Below are 15,713 nucleotides of genomic sequence, written 5' to 3'. Positions count from 1 at the left end.
TTGTTTCATCAGGGATCCTTCAGAAATGAAGTAGAAGTGAGCAATTGCTAGCATTTCCATGGATATCCTGTCAGCAAAGGTCAATTCAGTTGCATGAAACTGTCACAAAGTTTGGTTTCTCATTTATTTATATGCTCTTCAAATATTGGATTGACTGACACCTTGTGAGCAGAAGTTTTTCCTCATCTGTCACCAATTATCCAATAACCATAGAAGAGTGGGAGCGTTTGGAGAAGCACATCACTCCTGTCAGTCTCTTGAAATAAAGAAGGAACCTTTGCTGACTGGGTAACAATTCTTGTCCTAGGTTATCAAATTGAGAAGTATATATAATATTATGTAACTAGTTATATAGTTTTTCATAAGCCCATCCTGGTGATGGTATGGCTTCACATTCAGATGCGTAATTATATTTAAATTATAATTCTACATTTAGGGTCTCAGTATTATTTGTCTGTTTAGAACCTTTCATTTAGGGTCTTTCTGATCTTCATGTAATGTGGTATTACATGAATTTGCTTTTTTTTTAATAATCTGGTTTGTTTCTTCTTGGATGTGGGAAGGGTGGGAATGGAGTATTCATTGAAATAACCGCTGTTGCAAAAGTGAAATATATGGTTCATACCAACAGACAAATAATGCTAAAGAACTGTTCAGTGAGTCGAGATCCAAATCAGCTTGTGCACGTGCAGAATCTTGGTTGTTTACTGTTGTTACTCGAAGAAGCCTGCCTTGATTAAGCACCACCCTTGTAAATATCAAAGCACTGTACATGGTAGCTCCTGGATATGCTCCTGGATCAGATAAACAGCGTACCACTGAAAAACAACGCAGTGTTTGTGTGTACAGAGTATTGGATCTTGGCTCTTTCCATTGACAACTTTCAAAAAACCTTCCTTAAAATAATTAATAATTGATCTAAGGAAATTTAATTATCCCTCGGTTTTCCCTGTTTCTGCACTTCATTTTATCTGTCTTGAAACTGTGTAGTTCAAGCAATGCTTTGAACGTTTTGGCTGTACAAAGTTAGAGTTTATATCCCTGTTACACATCTACCCACACAAAAAAAAAAAAGTTTTGTAAATTTATGTAATTTTGCCAGCCATGAGATAATTTCTAATGATCAAACCCCCTGAATATATATCTATACATATATAATAAATATTTTGATGCGGTTGGTACACTGTATTCTAATGTCAAATTTATTAATGTAAGTGCTGACTTTGAAAATGTTTGAGGAAGGTTGCTGTGTTATTTATTAAATGTATCGTATAAGAGGATTATATTGAGCAGTAGCCTATAGCAGGCTGTATTTTTGTTTTCTACATGAATATTTTTCAAGAAAAATTATACCGCATCAATCATGTCATTAAGCGCATTTCAGTGTACCTGTATACAAAAGAAAATCTTTTCCTCTATTTTTGTTAGTTTTGCTGAGCTGTAAACCTGCTTGAAATCTCCACAGAGCATTTTGCATTCGAAATGTGTGCTGCATTCATTTTGTGGATAAAATATCAGTTAAATTGCACCAGATGTCAATTTGTGTGCAGTTTTCCAGAGGAACAGACTTGAGCATTGGGAACAATGTGACACTGGTTTGGGTTATTCGAGATTTGTACTCTTGGTTATTATTATTTCATTCTAAATGTCCTTAGAAAAAATGTTAAGCAGGTTTTAACTTTGCAATTGTTCTGTGCACATTTTTGACTAAGAAAAGCAGACGAAAAGATTATTATGCGGTCTACACTAAACATGCTAAACTGTAAATGTGTAAATAGAAAGATGAATAACCCTGACATTTGGATGCCATTTGTATATTTTGCTAAGAAAAAAAGTGATTTTGCTTGACATTCTCCAGTCTTAATATTGTGGAGGACGTTTGACATTGTCATAATTTAATGTTGATAAGAATCATTGTCATCAAGACCATATCATGTTAATCGCTTGATTCTGGTTTCTGTTTTGAGATTATTAAGCTACTCATAAGTTCTGTACATTGAAATTCAGGATTAGTTTGTCCCAGGTAATGTTTGGTAGTTAATATCCTCAGGATAGAGTAATGTTAGACTTTGTAATTGCACAGATTCACTATTTCTTTGTTATTTGAAACTCCTTTTCATGTTTATAGGATTTTAACAATAGTCATGTTAGAGAAACCTGAAGCTCCAATATCACCATCTGAATTCTCCTTACCATCCTATACGTTGCTAACAGCATAAGTCGGGAGAATTTGTAAATAGTGCATGGTCTTTGGAGCTGAAGGGATTCGAAACTTACTCTTACAACTTTACCTTACTGGTTAAATCTTAAGCTTCTGGAGAGACAGTAACTCTCTTGAAAGGTTATTCTTAAGATCAACGTGAAGTCTTATTACGTTTTGGCAATTCGGGTTATTTTGGTCTGTGAAGTTAGGTCAGCACTTTATAAGGGGACTCAAAAACTGCAGGAGGTCCCTTCTTTTGTATGAGATTTAATTTTTTTAAACCTACTTCAGAACCATCTGTAGATACTGGCTTAATTTTCATTCGCAGGATTAGGTTGTAGTCTATTCAATTAAAATTTTGTAACACGAACTCTACATTCAGCGTGTAAAGTAGGTTTTGTTCAACATGATCAGTTAAAATGTTACTTCATGGTCTTTTCACTGAATTGACCACTTAACATTATCTTTAGAGTTTGTTTTGGAATGTTTTAAGCACGGTAATTTGGATGTTAGCAGTAAGAAACAAATAACATATAATCTGCTCATATTTAAAATGTAGAAAATTTGTTCTCTTTTTTCCTGTTTGTACAGTAGATATGTAAATAGTCCAGAGAAGTTAAAAATTGCCAATACCTTTGTACTTTGGCAAGTATCTAATAAAATTAATGCTATTTATAGAAACGATGTGTTGTGTGAGTTTGATAGAAGCAATATGAGTTTCATGTACGTTATTTTGTGGACAACTCACATCCCTGTTTTCAAGAAACAGGACGGATCAGATTTCTGTTTTTTTGTGTACTTTCTATGAATGAAACGCCTGATATTTAAAAAGCAAGAACCGATTAATCAATATCTTGGAAAAGTTCCAAGACTCCATAGAGTGAACTTAGACCCATCAGAATTAAGGTGGCTCGCACTAGCTTAGACCTGCCATCTTTTGAATCTATTTCAACTTGTGACGATGGAATGAACAACAATATTTCACGAAGAATTTATCAATAGCCAGACGTAGACGTTGAGAGTTATTGTGAATGTCAAGTACATTCGAACCTCCGGTTGCGACCACCTTTCATAAGCGACCAGTTTTCCAAAATACCAAAATTCGCCGAGTCAAATCACTATATTTGGAACCTCTTGTAGGCGACCAGCTCTAGTAAGCGACCGCGACCACCTCACAGATAAGAGTGTGGAAACTGGATAATAAGGTGTTGTAACATTATCCCGTTCCTGGATAGTACAGGGGAAGGAAATGTCTTGATGGGAAGAATCGGATTTTTTCTCGAAATTAACTTTTCCAGTAAATAAAGCATTTAAAACATGGGGTAAGTCTCTGCAGTTACAATATGCTAATGAGGCAAAATTTTGACCCAGTATGGTCTAAGCTCTCGTAAACGACCACCTAGGCTTGACATTTTGGGTGGTCGCTTACGGGAGGTTCGACTGTAATTCAAAGTTTTCCCTCTGAGTACATTTTGTCTCATTGGAAAAAAAAAAATCAGTTGTACAATTTGCTCAAATACGTTTGCGATGGAGTTCAGAGCTACCGTAAGTTTTTTATGGAGTTAACTTGCCCTTTAGGCCTTAGAATGTTCAAAACGTTTCCAGAAATGCCTTTTGCGTCGAGAACAAAGTTTATTCGTTGCTGCTGTAGTATGGCAAAGAAGGGGAGGTTTAAACTGGTATCAGCTCCTTAAAAGCGAACGTTCGTATCACCCCTCCCTCATGTACCTACCTCTTTCCTCTCCCCCCCCCCCTCCTTTAGTTTTGTATGACTGGCTGACGGACGGACAGGACTCTGCAAAACAATAGATGTTGTCAACTTTCTTTGTCTTCGATTACTTGGAGGTGTAAATCCAAACAATGCATTTTGTTTAATTTCTTCACCAAACACCTTGGGGTGTTTCGTTATTAGTAATTAGCACATATCACACAAGTAAATACTGCAATTTGTGCGCGCTTTTTGGCTGCAAGAACTGTTCACCTCCATCCACTTCGGTAAAGAACTGTAATTATTCATGTGAATTTAGATTTGCAAATCAATTAATTATGCAGGCAACTTTTCATCTCACCATACGTTCACTCGAAGAACGTTGCCGTTGAAGTGATTCAAGCTATGGACGAAAAAATATCACAAAGCTACGGGTTTACAAACTTGGATACCTTTGGTTAGGAGCAGTACTTGGAAAGTCTACTAGTAGGTAAGTTCAAACGCAAACCGTTGAATTTCCATTTCTCTGTCTTACTTTAAAGCCTCAAGTTTATGTACAGTATTTGATTTGCTACATTATGTGCTTTTGAACAAAGTTTTAATTTTTAGTTTAAGAATGTCTGGGTTTGCATTATTTTGGAGATGAAATATGTCGACAACTTTCAAAGCTGTAGGAGTTGTATTCGCAACAGAATCTCCCGCAAATGTCGGTCTTTATTGAAAATACTTCAGATATACTTTACAGATTTCTTCGCTCTAAAACAATAGCGTTATTTTTCAATGAAGACGCTAACATTGAACTGTTGTTTTGTACACATGTATCTTCTCTATCGTAGGCTGTGTTGTACACATTCTTGGCGCCGTGAAATTCTTCATTACTGAAGAATCGGTGAGTGCTGCATTTGTTCTTATCCCTCGAACAGTATCATGTTAACCGTGATATTTTGTACACAGATAAGTATTTCCAGTATCTACCAGAAGACATTAACCATTAACACTAAGAGATGTTTTGGGGTTACCTATTTAAGAAGCAAAACTTCAGTATGATTTTTTTTCTGATTTTATCCACAAACGGGATTTAAAGGCTTTTAGCTGAACAGAAATTACTGATGCAGGCATTTAGAATGAAAGAAGAAAACTGGTGGAAGAAGGCTGTTAAAATATGAAGTTTAACACAATAAATTGAGTTCTTTTTGATACCATGTTATGCAAGGTCTGTACTTGGCTTTTTTTCTCCTTTATCGTGATTGTTTTCAATTTGATTCTTTCTCCCTTGTAGTACTCAAGATCATCTTCGGTGATAGTGCTGGACAGCGGCCACAATACATAATCAAAATAGACACATCATTGCGGTGAGTATGCTTACAACTTCTTCTGGTAATCTTATTTCAGGAAAAACAATCTAAAGGAAAACTGCAAACTTTAAGACGGATAAATTTCAACTTTGGATCAGTGACCATGGATCGCTCCACATTGTATGACCCACCTTTTGCAGTTCAAAGTCCAGACCTTCTTGAATTCATTCCTGTTCAGGAAATCAAAAGTGGTATGATATCTTGCTGAATACTATTTAGAATTTCAAGGCTTTGAGATTAAAGAATTGTACATTGAAAAAGCAAAGAAATTGCTTACAGTTTTTATATCCTCTGGTACATATGACCGAAAGATGAGATTGTAAAATTGAAGCCCGGAAGTTCAGAAAGGAATCCGGGTTTATTGGATTTATTTCGAGTCAGGGTTTGCAGGTTAAGTTCGAGTTCCGAGTTCTAATAAATGGAATTATAAGACTGAGTTGCGTTTTCGAGCTTGAGTTCATAACGTATTCACTTTTCATGGAGGATAAATGCATTCAGGACCCCTTGCAGATCAACTTTGTTTTCATTTGAGTTTTGTTGTTTTATTTTCAGGAATACTCACCGTGGCAATACGAAGAAAAATCAGGGGAGCATTACTATCAATAATATAAAAGGGTACAATGTAAGTATTTGAACAATTTCTATTCTCAATTTTGATTCATCGATCGTGCAGTTGAACCTGCCGTAGGTGACTAGACGTTTTGTTAAATCGAAGTTGTAGTCTATGGGAGGAATGGTTTTACGGACTGATATATTTCACTCAATTTTATTTGGCTACAGTGGAAAACGTCTGTAGTTAATCACTTTCTTTGCCTTAATTTCAGGAATGCACATTGCAGCAATGCAAAGAAATATCAGGAAAGCATACATTGTAAGTACACCAACAATTTCTTTTTTTATTGATTCAATGTAAAGTTGAAACTCCCATAGTTGACTAAATATTTTGTTAAACCGAAGTTGTAGCTTACTAGAGGCGGTTAAAGTTTTGACATTTACTAAAATTTTCAGTCAATACTATTTGGTCATATTGGAAAAAGTTTAAAGTTTAACTCTTTGTTTGTCTTAATTTCAGGAATACACATCGTGGCAATGCAGAGAAATATCAGGAGATCACTGTTCACAATCAAACAGGAAAGGATAAATTGTAAGTACAACAACTTTACAATTTCTAGCTATTCTTATGCATTCATTTTACAGGTGAACTCAGCAGTTTTGTTAAACTGAAAACAGTAGCAAATGGGAGGCGGTTTTGGTATGGACTAAAATTATCACTCTATATTATTTGGCTACGCTGGAAGAAAAAGAGTGTGGATTAAAATTTTCAGGGGAGGGGGTTGTTTAATGGAGGATCGACTGTATGTTTACCCAGGGTGGGTGAGTGGGGGAGGGAGGGTAGTACTCTTAATTTTTTCGACGCTGTCGTTGTTAAGATTTTCATAAAGTTGAGAAAATGCACATTTTAAGAACTAGGAGAATTGTCTGCTTGTCTTAAATTTATTACTTCACAAGAGAGGAGGAAAATATTCTTCTATCCCTGGCATCATGAAGTCTTTTCATTAGTACAGGGGACCTTTGCATTTTCGAAATTTTTTTTTAAAAGTCATTTTGAATTTAGGTACATGATTTGAAACCTTGAACTAGAATTACATTAAAAAGAAACTGTTGATGCAGCGCAGTTTCATGAATACTTCAATAATCGGCCCAGATTTCTTTTCAGTTTGATTTTATCCTGACTTAGGAACTATTGTTTCATTTTTTGTTTGTGATTATACCAATTGTCTTGCAAAGATTCTTAAGAATATTCTATTTAAATTCCGGCCTGCAGAAATGGTTGACAGGATGCACATTTTGAGAAATAAGAAAATTGTCTGCTTGTCTTCAAATTATTACTTTACAAGAAGAGAGGACGGAAAGATTATATTTAGTCTTCAGATTAGTGCAAGGGACCTTTGCATTTTCGAAAATTTCCAAACATTTCAAAATTTTCATGTTGAAACACAGAGCAATTTCATTAATACTTGAAAAATCGGCCCGGACTTCTTTGTAGTTTGATTTTATTCTGACCAAGAAACTCTTTCAAACAAAATTCATTTTAGTGGCGTTTTATTTTTTGTTCGTGATCTGACCAATCATGTTGTAACAGCACGAATTTTCTCCATTGGAACAGGCAATTTTGATTGGCTGCTGATACGTTCAATCGCACAACGTAACAAACGAGTGATTGACACTTATCATGCACTCAGCTGGGTTCAGATTTGTTTTGTGGTAAGCTTGAAAATTATTTTGCAGGGGATATTAGAGGTTGTTTTGCTGTTGTTGTTAAAAGAACTATTTGTGCCTAGGGTTAAAAAAATTCTTCACGCCGCTGGGTTGCGAGAAGTACGATACTTTTACTGTTGTTTGTTGAGAATTGCTGACTGAAAATTTTCTGTTCGTTCAAGATTCGAAATTATTGTATTGCTGGGATTTGAAATTGTTTTTATCACTGGAATGATCTTTTTAGTTCGTGTTCAAAATTATCCTTTTTTTCGCTGTTCCATGATGTTTCCTATACGTTTTCTTTTCACCGATGTTTTTTACGCGCTGGGTTCAGGTGAGATTATTTTCGGTTTGTTGGACTGCTCTTGGCCACGAAATTTCTACGTAATCAGCAGCCAATCAAAATCACCTGATCCAACGGCAAACAGTGACACTGCTGCAGCATGGTTGATCTGATCACAAACTAATTCAGATTTTTTGTTCCAAAATCGAGTTGTGATCAGTTGAAAACTTTAAGGTGGCTGCGGTCGACGTCGTTGCACTTTAAGGGCGATTTTAACATTTAGTAAAATGTATTGTCAGGCATCAGCAGTTTGCAGACTGCAAACCTAATTAAACTATGTTTTACCAAAATTATTTTCCGATCTTCTTTGGTCAGTCTTCATGTTATTTTAAAAAGGCATACAAGTTTTAAAGTTAGAGCTCTTTGTTATATGTACAACATAAATTAATTTTGACCAAGTTGGCAGAAATTCATTAGTTTTCCTTGAAAGTTCTGTTAGGCAGAGATTTTTAAGAATGCTCTATTCAAATTGCGGCCTGTTGAAAAGGTTGAGAAAATGCACATTTCGAGGACTACGAAAATTGTCTTCTTGTCTTCAAATGATTACTTTACGAGAAGAGGGGATGGAAAAAGTATTTCCTTCTTGTTATCCTGAAGTCTTTAGATCAGGACAGGGGATCTTCAAATTCTCGGAAATTTAAAAATCTTCATTTTTATTCCTGTTAATGTGAAACCTATCAATTGAAGATATCAAAAGATCGACTCAGCGTTCCTTTTAGCTTGATTTCAATTGAAACAAAATTATTTTTTTGTACGTGATCCGACCAGTCATGTTGAAGCTGCGTGAATGTTTTCCATTGGAACAAACAATTTTGATTGGCTGCTGATTACGTTCACATTTCGCGGAACATTAAGATAACCATGTATGACACTTGCCATGCACCCAATCCGGTTCAAATTTGTTTCGCCGCAAGCTTGAAAGTTAGTTTTGCAGGGGATATATATCAGAGATGTTGAAAGAGTTTTTTCTGCCTCTGACTAAAACTTCTTTTTGTCGCTGGGCTAAGAAAAGCACAGAGCAATAAACACTAGGGAGCAAAATTATTAAATTTTCTGTTTACGCAGGATTCGAAATTTTGTTTTGTCACTAGAATGATCTTTTCAGTCTGTGTTCAAAATTATCACTTTTCTTGCGGTACCGTGATGTTTTTTATACGTTTTCTTTGTATCGCTGTTTTGTACGCTCTGGGTTCAGCTTAACAGGCCTTTCCACAAATATCCGCCTATTTTTGGGATAGTTAGAAGTATTAACTCTTAGTTATTTGGGGGCTTAGTCCTGTGTTTTGCTCGCTATTTTCTTTAAACAATACTCGGCTCTTTGCCAGAAACAATCCAGCTCAGCGATTTCCTACTAATATATATTACTAAAAGTAGTAAACCAGCAATTTTCTAAAATGGCGGATCGATGTTCCTGAATCTTCTTCCTGAACTCCTACTACTGCAAGAAAATCTTGTACATTTTATAGAAGTGATTCAAAATCGGTTTATTTTCAAAACCAAACTAAGAGATATCTTAAGGGTTTTAGGAGAACATGATATTCCTGGAAAGGCTTATAAATGAAATTATTCCATTTTTTTCGTTGGTTTGTCGGACTCCTCTTGTCCACGAAATTTTTACGTAATCATCAGCCAATCAAAATCACCTGATCCAAAGGCAAACAGTGACACTGCTGCAACATGGTTGGTCTTATCACAAACTAATTCAGATTTCTTGGTTCAAAATCGAGTTGGGGTAAGTTGAAAACTTTAAGGTGGCTGCGGTCGACGTCGTTGCACTTTAAGGGGGATTTTAACATTTTGCAAAATGTATTGTCAGGTATCAGCAGTTCGCAGACTGAAAATCTAAATCGACTATGTTTCACCAAAATTATTTGCCGATCTTCTCTGGTCAGTCTTCATGTTATTTTAAGAAGGTATATAAGTTTTCAAGTAAGAACTCTGTGTTATATGTACAACATAAATTAATTTTGACCAAGCTGGCAGAAATTCATTAGTTTTCCTTGGAAAGTTCTGTTAGGCAGAGATTTTTAAAAACGCTCTATTGCGCTCTATTCTATTTTAAAAACGCTCTATTCAAATTGCGGCCTGTAGAAAAGGTTGAGAAAATGCACATTTCAAGGACTACAAAAATTGTCTTGTTGTCTTCAAATTATTACTTTACGAGAAGAGGGTATAGAAAAAGTATTTCCTTCTTGTTATCCTGAAGTCTTTAGATCAGGACAGGGTATCTTCAAATTCTCGGAAATTTCAAAGTCTTCATTTTTATTCCTGTTATTGTGAAACCTATCAATTGAATGATATTAAAAAATCGAGTCGGCTTTCTTTTTAGGTTGATTTCAATTGAAACAAAATTCATTTTCGTGGCTTTTTATTTTTTGTTCAACCAGTCATGCATGTTGAAGCTGCGTGAATGTTTTCCATTGGAACAAACAACTTTGATTGGCTGCTGATTACGTTCACATTTCGCGGAAAATTAAGAAAATCATTTAAAACACTTGCTATGCACTCAATACGGTTCAAATTTGTTTTGCCGCAAGCTTGAAAGTTATTTTTGCAGGGGATATATATCAGAGATGTTGAAAGAGTTTTTTCTGCCTCTGGCTAAAATTCTTTTTTGTCGCTGGGCTAAGAAAAGCGTAGAGTGATACACATTAGGGAACACAATTATTAAATTTTCTGTTTACACAGGATTCGAAATTTGTTTTGTCACTAGAATGATCTTTTCAGTCTGTGTTCAAAATTATCACTTTTCTTGCGGTACCGTGATGTTTTTTATACGTTTTCTTTGTATCGCTGTTTTGTACGCTCTGGGTTCAGCTTTACAGGCCTTTCCACAAATATCCGGATATTTTTGGGATAGTTAGAAGTATTAATTCTTAGCTATTTGGGGGCTCAGTCCTGTGTTTTGCTCGCTATTTTCTTTAAACCATAATCGGTTCTATGCCAGAAATAATCCAGCTCAACGATTTCCTACAAAAATACATTACTAAAAGTACTAGACCAGCAATTTTCCAAAATGGTGGATCGATGTACATTTTATAGAAGTGATTCAAAATCGGTTTATTTTCAAAACCAAAATAAGAGATATCTAAAGGGTTTTTGGAGTTAACATGATATTCCTGGAAAGGCTTATAAATGAAATTATTCCATTTTTTTCGTTGGTGTGTCGGACTCCTTCTTGTCAACGAAATTTGTACGTAATCACCAGCCAATCAAAATCGTCTGTTCCAACAGGAAACAATCATATTGTTCCAACATGGTTGGTACGATCACTGACTAATTCAGGTTTCTTGTTTCAAAATCGAGTTGTGATCTGCTAAAAGCCTTAAGGTGGCTCCGGTCGAAGTTTTTGCATTCTAATGGTAATTGTAAATGCAATTGCCTGATATCTGGTAAAATATCTTGCCACATATCGTGAGGTTACAGACTGAAAGTCTAAATAACTACATTTAATAAAAATTCTTTTTCGATCTTATCTGTCAGTTTAGATTACCCATGTTATTTTGTTAAGGTCTATAAGTTTTCAAGTTAAAGCAGTTTGCTATGTGCAACATAAACTAAAATTTCTGCAAGCTGGCAGAAATACACTTGTCTTCTTTTAAATTAGTGTTGCTATACTCTATTCAAATTCCGGACTGCAGAAAAGGTTTTACAACATGCACGTTTCAAGAGCTAGAAAAATTGTCTGCTTGTCTTAAAACTGTTACTTTACAAGAAGAGGGTACGGAAAGAGTATTGTTAGTCTTCAGATTAATACTGAACACCTTGGCATTTTTGAAAATTTCCTAAAATTTCAAAATTTTCATTTTGAATTTCAGATAATGTGTAAACTGTCATTTAAATGATATTGAAAACAAATTGTCTGATGCAGCGCAATTTCACTGATGGTCGAAAATCGACTCAGATTTCTTTGTAGCTTTATTTCATTCTGACCTAGGAACTATTCAAACAAAATTCCATTCATTTTCGTGGCGTTTTCAGTGTTGATCTGACCAATCATGCTGCAGAAGCGTGAATGTTCTCTATGGGAACAGACAATTTTGATGGCTGTTGATTACGTTCACTTGCACAGCGGAACCAACGAGTTACTGACACTTGTCTTGCACTCAGTTGGGTTCAGTTGGCTTAGAGTAGTATAGAGCAGTGCAGACAGTGAAAAAAATTGTTGCAATACTTGCAGTACTGTGGAGACAGGATGCGAAATTGTTTTTGTGACTGGAATGATGTTTTTAGTCCGTGTTCAAAAATTATCATTTTGTTCACTGTATCGTGGTGGTTCCGGTTGAGGTTGTTGCAGTCTAAGTACGATTTTAAAGGCAGTTGTTTGACATCTAGTAAATTGTCTTGTTAGACATTATCAGTTTGCAGGCTGAAAATCTTAATTATTTTGCTTGTCAATTTAATTGTTTCATCGAAAATGCTATTTTTTTGGCAGACTGTACAACTAATAAATTTATATCTATTGCTAAACTGGTCGCAATATTTTCAGTTCACACATATAAGCTTAGTTTGTTGCCATGAATACATGATTAAATAGGGGAGAGAAGTCATGCTTAACTGCAGAAAGCCTTTTTTTAAGTAAAGTAATTCCAGGCTGTTCTGTTATTTTAAGAGTTGTGTCCGAGAATAGTTAATTTTTGTGATAGTTTTGTTGCGGCAGATAAAGGACCTGTATGGGTTTTCTCCAACGTATACTTGAAAATTGGTCGAAATTGTAAGTTTCAGCTGAGAAATGAATTCCAATTTTTAACCGCTAGCCAAGAAGTCGTCCAAAAGTTAATTGATAACTGATTCTAGTAGTTTTTTGTTCTTGCCATTTTATCCAATGTAGCTTTGTGATGCTTATAAAGAACTCTTCGACAAAAACTGTAATAAATTTATTTGTGGAAAGAAATTATACAGACAACCGAAATGGTCGGCATGGCAACGCGATTAATGGACAAATTTTTTTATTTCTTTAACTTCTCTGGCAAATGGGGAATGTAAGAATACTAAACACAATGTTGTTTTGAATACATGTTTTTCTAATGAACACCACGTAGATTTTACCAAATTTTAAAATATTCTTTGAAGGGGTTCGAAGTCAGCGTATTGTTTTTTCGTTTACGATTTGAAATACAGTCATTTTGTTTACTTTCATTCACTGGAATCCTGCAATTTATTAAACGAAATAGTGATACTGATTTGATTGTACGAAGACCTCAGAAAAAGAAGATATAACAGAGGAACTGGAAAAGAATTACTGGTTTTCACTGTCATGCCATCAAAAATAAAAATCGTAACCAATTAATAAATAGTGCAATACCACTTCAGACACAAGAAATAAAGCCGATTTTTCCATCGATGTTGTAAATTATTGTCAAGTTTCTTAGACAGTCAATTTCGTTCTGTCTTTTCACTGTTCCAAATTAGTTGGAAATCAAAGATATTGTTAACCAGAAACAACATGTTTTAGAAGAAAATAGGCTCTTGCAACTAATTCTCGTTTAATAGAGACGTTGAATCATGCTTTTTAGTTGAAAAATGAGGTGTTAAGTTTCAATTTACAGGCAGGAAAATTTTTCTTTAGTTTTTCTACAGCACAAGCTGAATTTATTTGTTAGTAAAACCAGGTTTCCAGTATCAACACTGAATTGTTGTTCTGTAATTGTACTGTGTTTATTTACTGCTAAATTCTTGTAACAGACATCAAAGAAAATTAAGGAGAAGGAGAATTAATGTTTTATCGTTAGATTACTGTTTTGCTGAGTTTGTCGTCGGTCTGTTTTGATCGTATTTGTTTTTCAAACAGTACACAATATTTTGAATTTAACGCTATTTGTCCAAAAATGATCCGTGCGAACTTAATTTGTTTTCTTTTTGTAGTTGAATTCGTCTCCAGACTTTGTGGAAACTTCTTTTACCAATTTCTTTCAGCTCTTAAATGTTTGCGTCTAAGTTTATATATGTTAACGGAGGTTTATTTTCCTGAAAAGTTAACGAGGGAATTTACAACAGCTTTGGTAAGCAAAACGCTTTGCTTTAAATACTTCGAATTTATTTTTGTTGACGGTGGTGTTGTTTAAGTTCGGTCGAAATGCAAAGGTCTCTCTTATGTTTTGTATGTCATTTTAGAAAACAACCCTGAGAAAATACGCGTGCTGATTGTTTAAAAATCGTGTTTCTTTAACTGGATAGAAACATAGTACATGTTTTTTATTTCTTAATTATTTAAGCTTTCATTTTGTAAGGAGTTAAATTTTTTCCTGGTAACTTTTCGAAGAAATGGAAATCTGAATAATTTTAGTAGCCCTAAGATTTTTTTCTGGTTAATTTTCCAGAAAAATACATCTTAGGGCTTGTAAAATTGTACAGATTTCTGTTTCTTTAAAAATTAAAAGAAAAAAAAAATCGGCCGACGGGGCCTCTCGGCCCACTGTGGTTGCGAACTCACAACGTAAATGAAACGACGGCAGGGGATAGCGGCCGTCGACGCCAACGGGTGTGCGTTACCACAAGACCACGTTGACGATTTAAGAAATACAGAGTAAAATTAACGTAGAAGTAGGTTCGCTGCTATTGTTCATTGAAATAATCGAATTATAAATTCTTTTGATATTGTAATTAGTATTATACTGTGGATATTTTGCATTATATTGACGCTGTTGTTTTCTTCTTCAGAGTTTACATTTTACGGATTGATTGTGGAATACAAAGTTTATTCCGAGGGGTGTCTATGGATAATTCTGCCTTTTTCTTCTGGAAGAATGTTTTAAATGGGTATTTAATTGTAATTCAATACTGTTGTATTCAAGAGTTGAATTTTATTCCAATTGCTTGTACGATTGTAATATGTTGTTTTATATGGGAGGAATTTCTTTTTGTTTCTGTGGTATTTAAAAGTGTATCGAATAATTTTGTGCGGGTCTATTTGCTTTGAGAGGAAAAGATTTAATTTGAGGTGTAGGGAGATATTTCTGGTAAGTGTATGTGAATGTTGCATTTGAGAAAAAAATTTCTAAGTGTGGAAGTGTATGAAAAAAAATTTGCTATCTAGTATTTGAAAAAATTTTCTAAGTGTAAAAGTGTATGAGAAAAATTTTGTATCTACTATTTGAAAAAATTTGTAAGTGTAAAAGTGTATGAGAAAAAAATTTGTAAGTGTAAAAGTGTATGAGAAAAAAATTTGTAAGTGTATGAGAAAATATTTTCTAAGTGTAAAAGTGTATGAGAAAAAAATTTGTAAGTGTAAGTGTATGAGAAAAAATTTTCTAAATGTAAAAGTGTATGAGAAAAAAATTTGTAAGTGTAAAAGTGTATGAGAAAAAAATTTCTATCTACTATTTGAAAAAAAATTTGTAAGTGTAAAAGTGTATGAGAAAAAATTTTCTATCTACTATTTGAAAAAAAATTTGTAAGTGTAAAAGTGTATGAGGAAAAAATTTGTAAGTGTAAGTGTATGAGAAAAAAATTTGTAAGTGTAAGTGTATGAGAAAAAATTTTCTAAGTGTAAAAGTGTATGAGAAAAAAATTTTCTATCTACTATTTGAAAAAAATTTTCTAAGTGTGAAAGTGTATGAGAAAAAAATTTCTATCTACTATTTGAAAAAATTTGTAAGTGTAAAAGTGTATGAGAAAAAATTTTCTATCTACTATTTGAAAAAAAATTTGTAAGTGTAAAAGTGTATGAGGAAAAAATTTCTAAGTGTAAGTGTATGAGAAAAAAATTTGTAAGTGTAAGTGTATGAGAAAAAATTTTCTAAGTGTAAAAGTGTATGAGAAAAAAATTTGTAAGTGTATGAGAAAATATTTTCTAAGTGTAAAAGTGTATGAGAAAAAAATTTGTAAGTGTAAGTGTATGAGAAA

General features: G+C 34.1%; 2 protein-coding genes across 3 annotated transcripts in view; both read left to right on the top strand.

Annotated features, from left to right (window-relative positions):
• Positions 1–2,884, top strand: part of LOC110055651 (low-density lipoprotein receptor-like) — a 30,905-nt gene extending 28,021 nt beyond the window's left edge. For both annotated transcript variants that reach the window (XM_089286190.1, XM_089286191.1), the window contains exon 19: positions 13–2,884. In XM_089286190.1, coding sequence (XP_089142316.1) covers positions 13–51 — 39 coding nt within the window. In that variant the 3' untranslated portion in view covers positions 52–2,884. The remainder of the gene's footprint in view (positions 1–12) is intronic.
• Positions 2,885–4,560: 1,676 nt separating this feature from the next.
• LOC149113622 (uncharacterized) lies at positions 4,561–15,004 on the top strand. Its single transcript, XM_089287367.1, has 6 exons — positions 4,561–4,621; positions 5,191–5,263; positions 5,819–5,888; positions 6,091–6,137; positions 6,339–6,410; positions 14,529–15,004. Exons 1-6 carry the CDS (start codon positions 4,561–4,563, stop codon positions 14,785–14,787), a joined length of 582 nt encoding a protein of 193 aa, XP_089143493.1. The 3' UTR covers positions 14,788–15,004.
• The last annotated feature ends 709 nt before the right edge of the window (positions 15,005–15,713 follow it).

The sequence above is a fragment of the Orbicella faveolata genome, unplaced genomic scaffold, assembly GCF_042242905.1.
Source record: "Orbicella faveolata isolate gen_17 unplaced genomic scaffold, um_ofav_v1 contig_14, whole genome shotgun sequence".
Taxonomy (NCBI): Eukaryota; Metazoa; Cnidaria; class Anthozoa; order Scleractinia; family Merulinidae; genus Orbicella; species Orbicella faveolata.
This window is presented reverse-complemented; position numbering and strand designations above follow the sequence as displayed.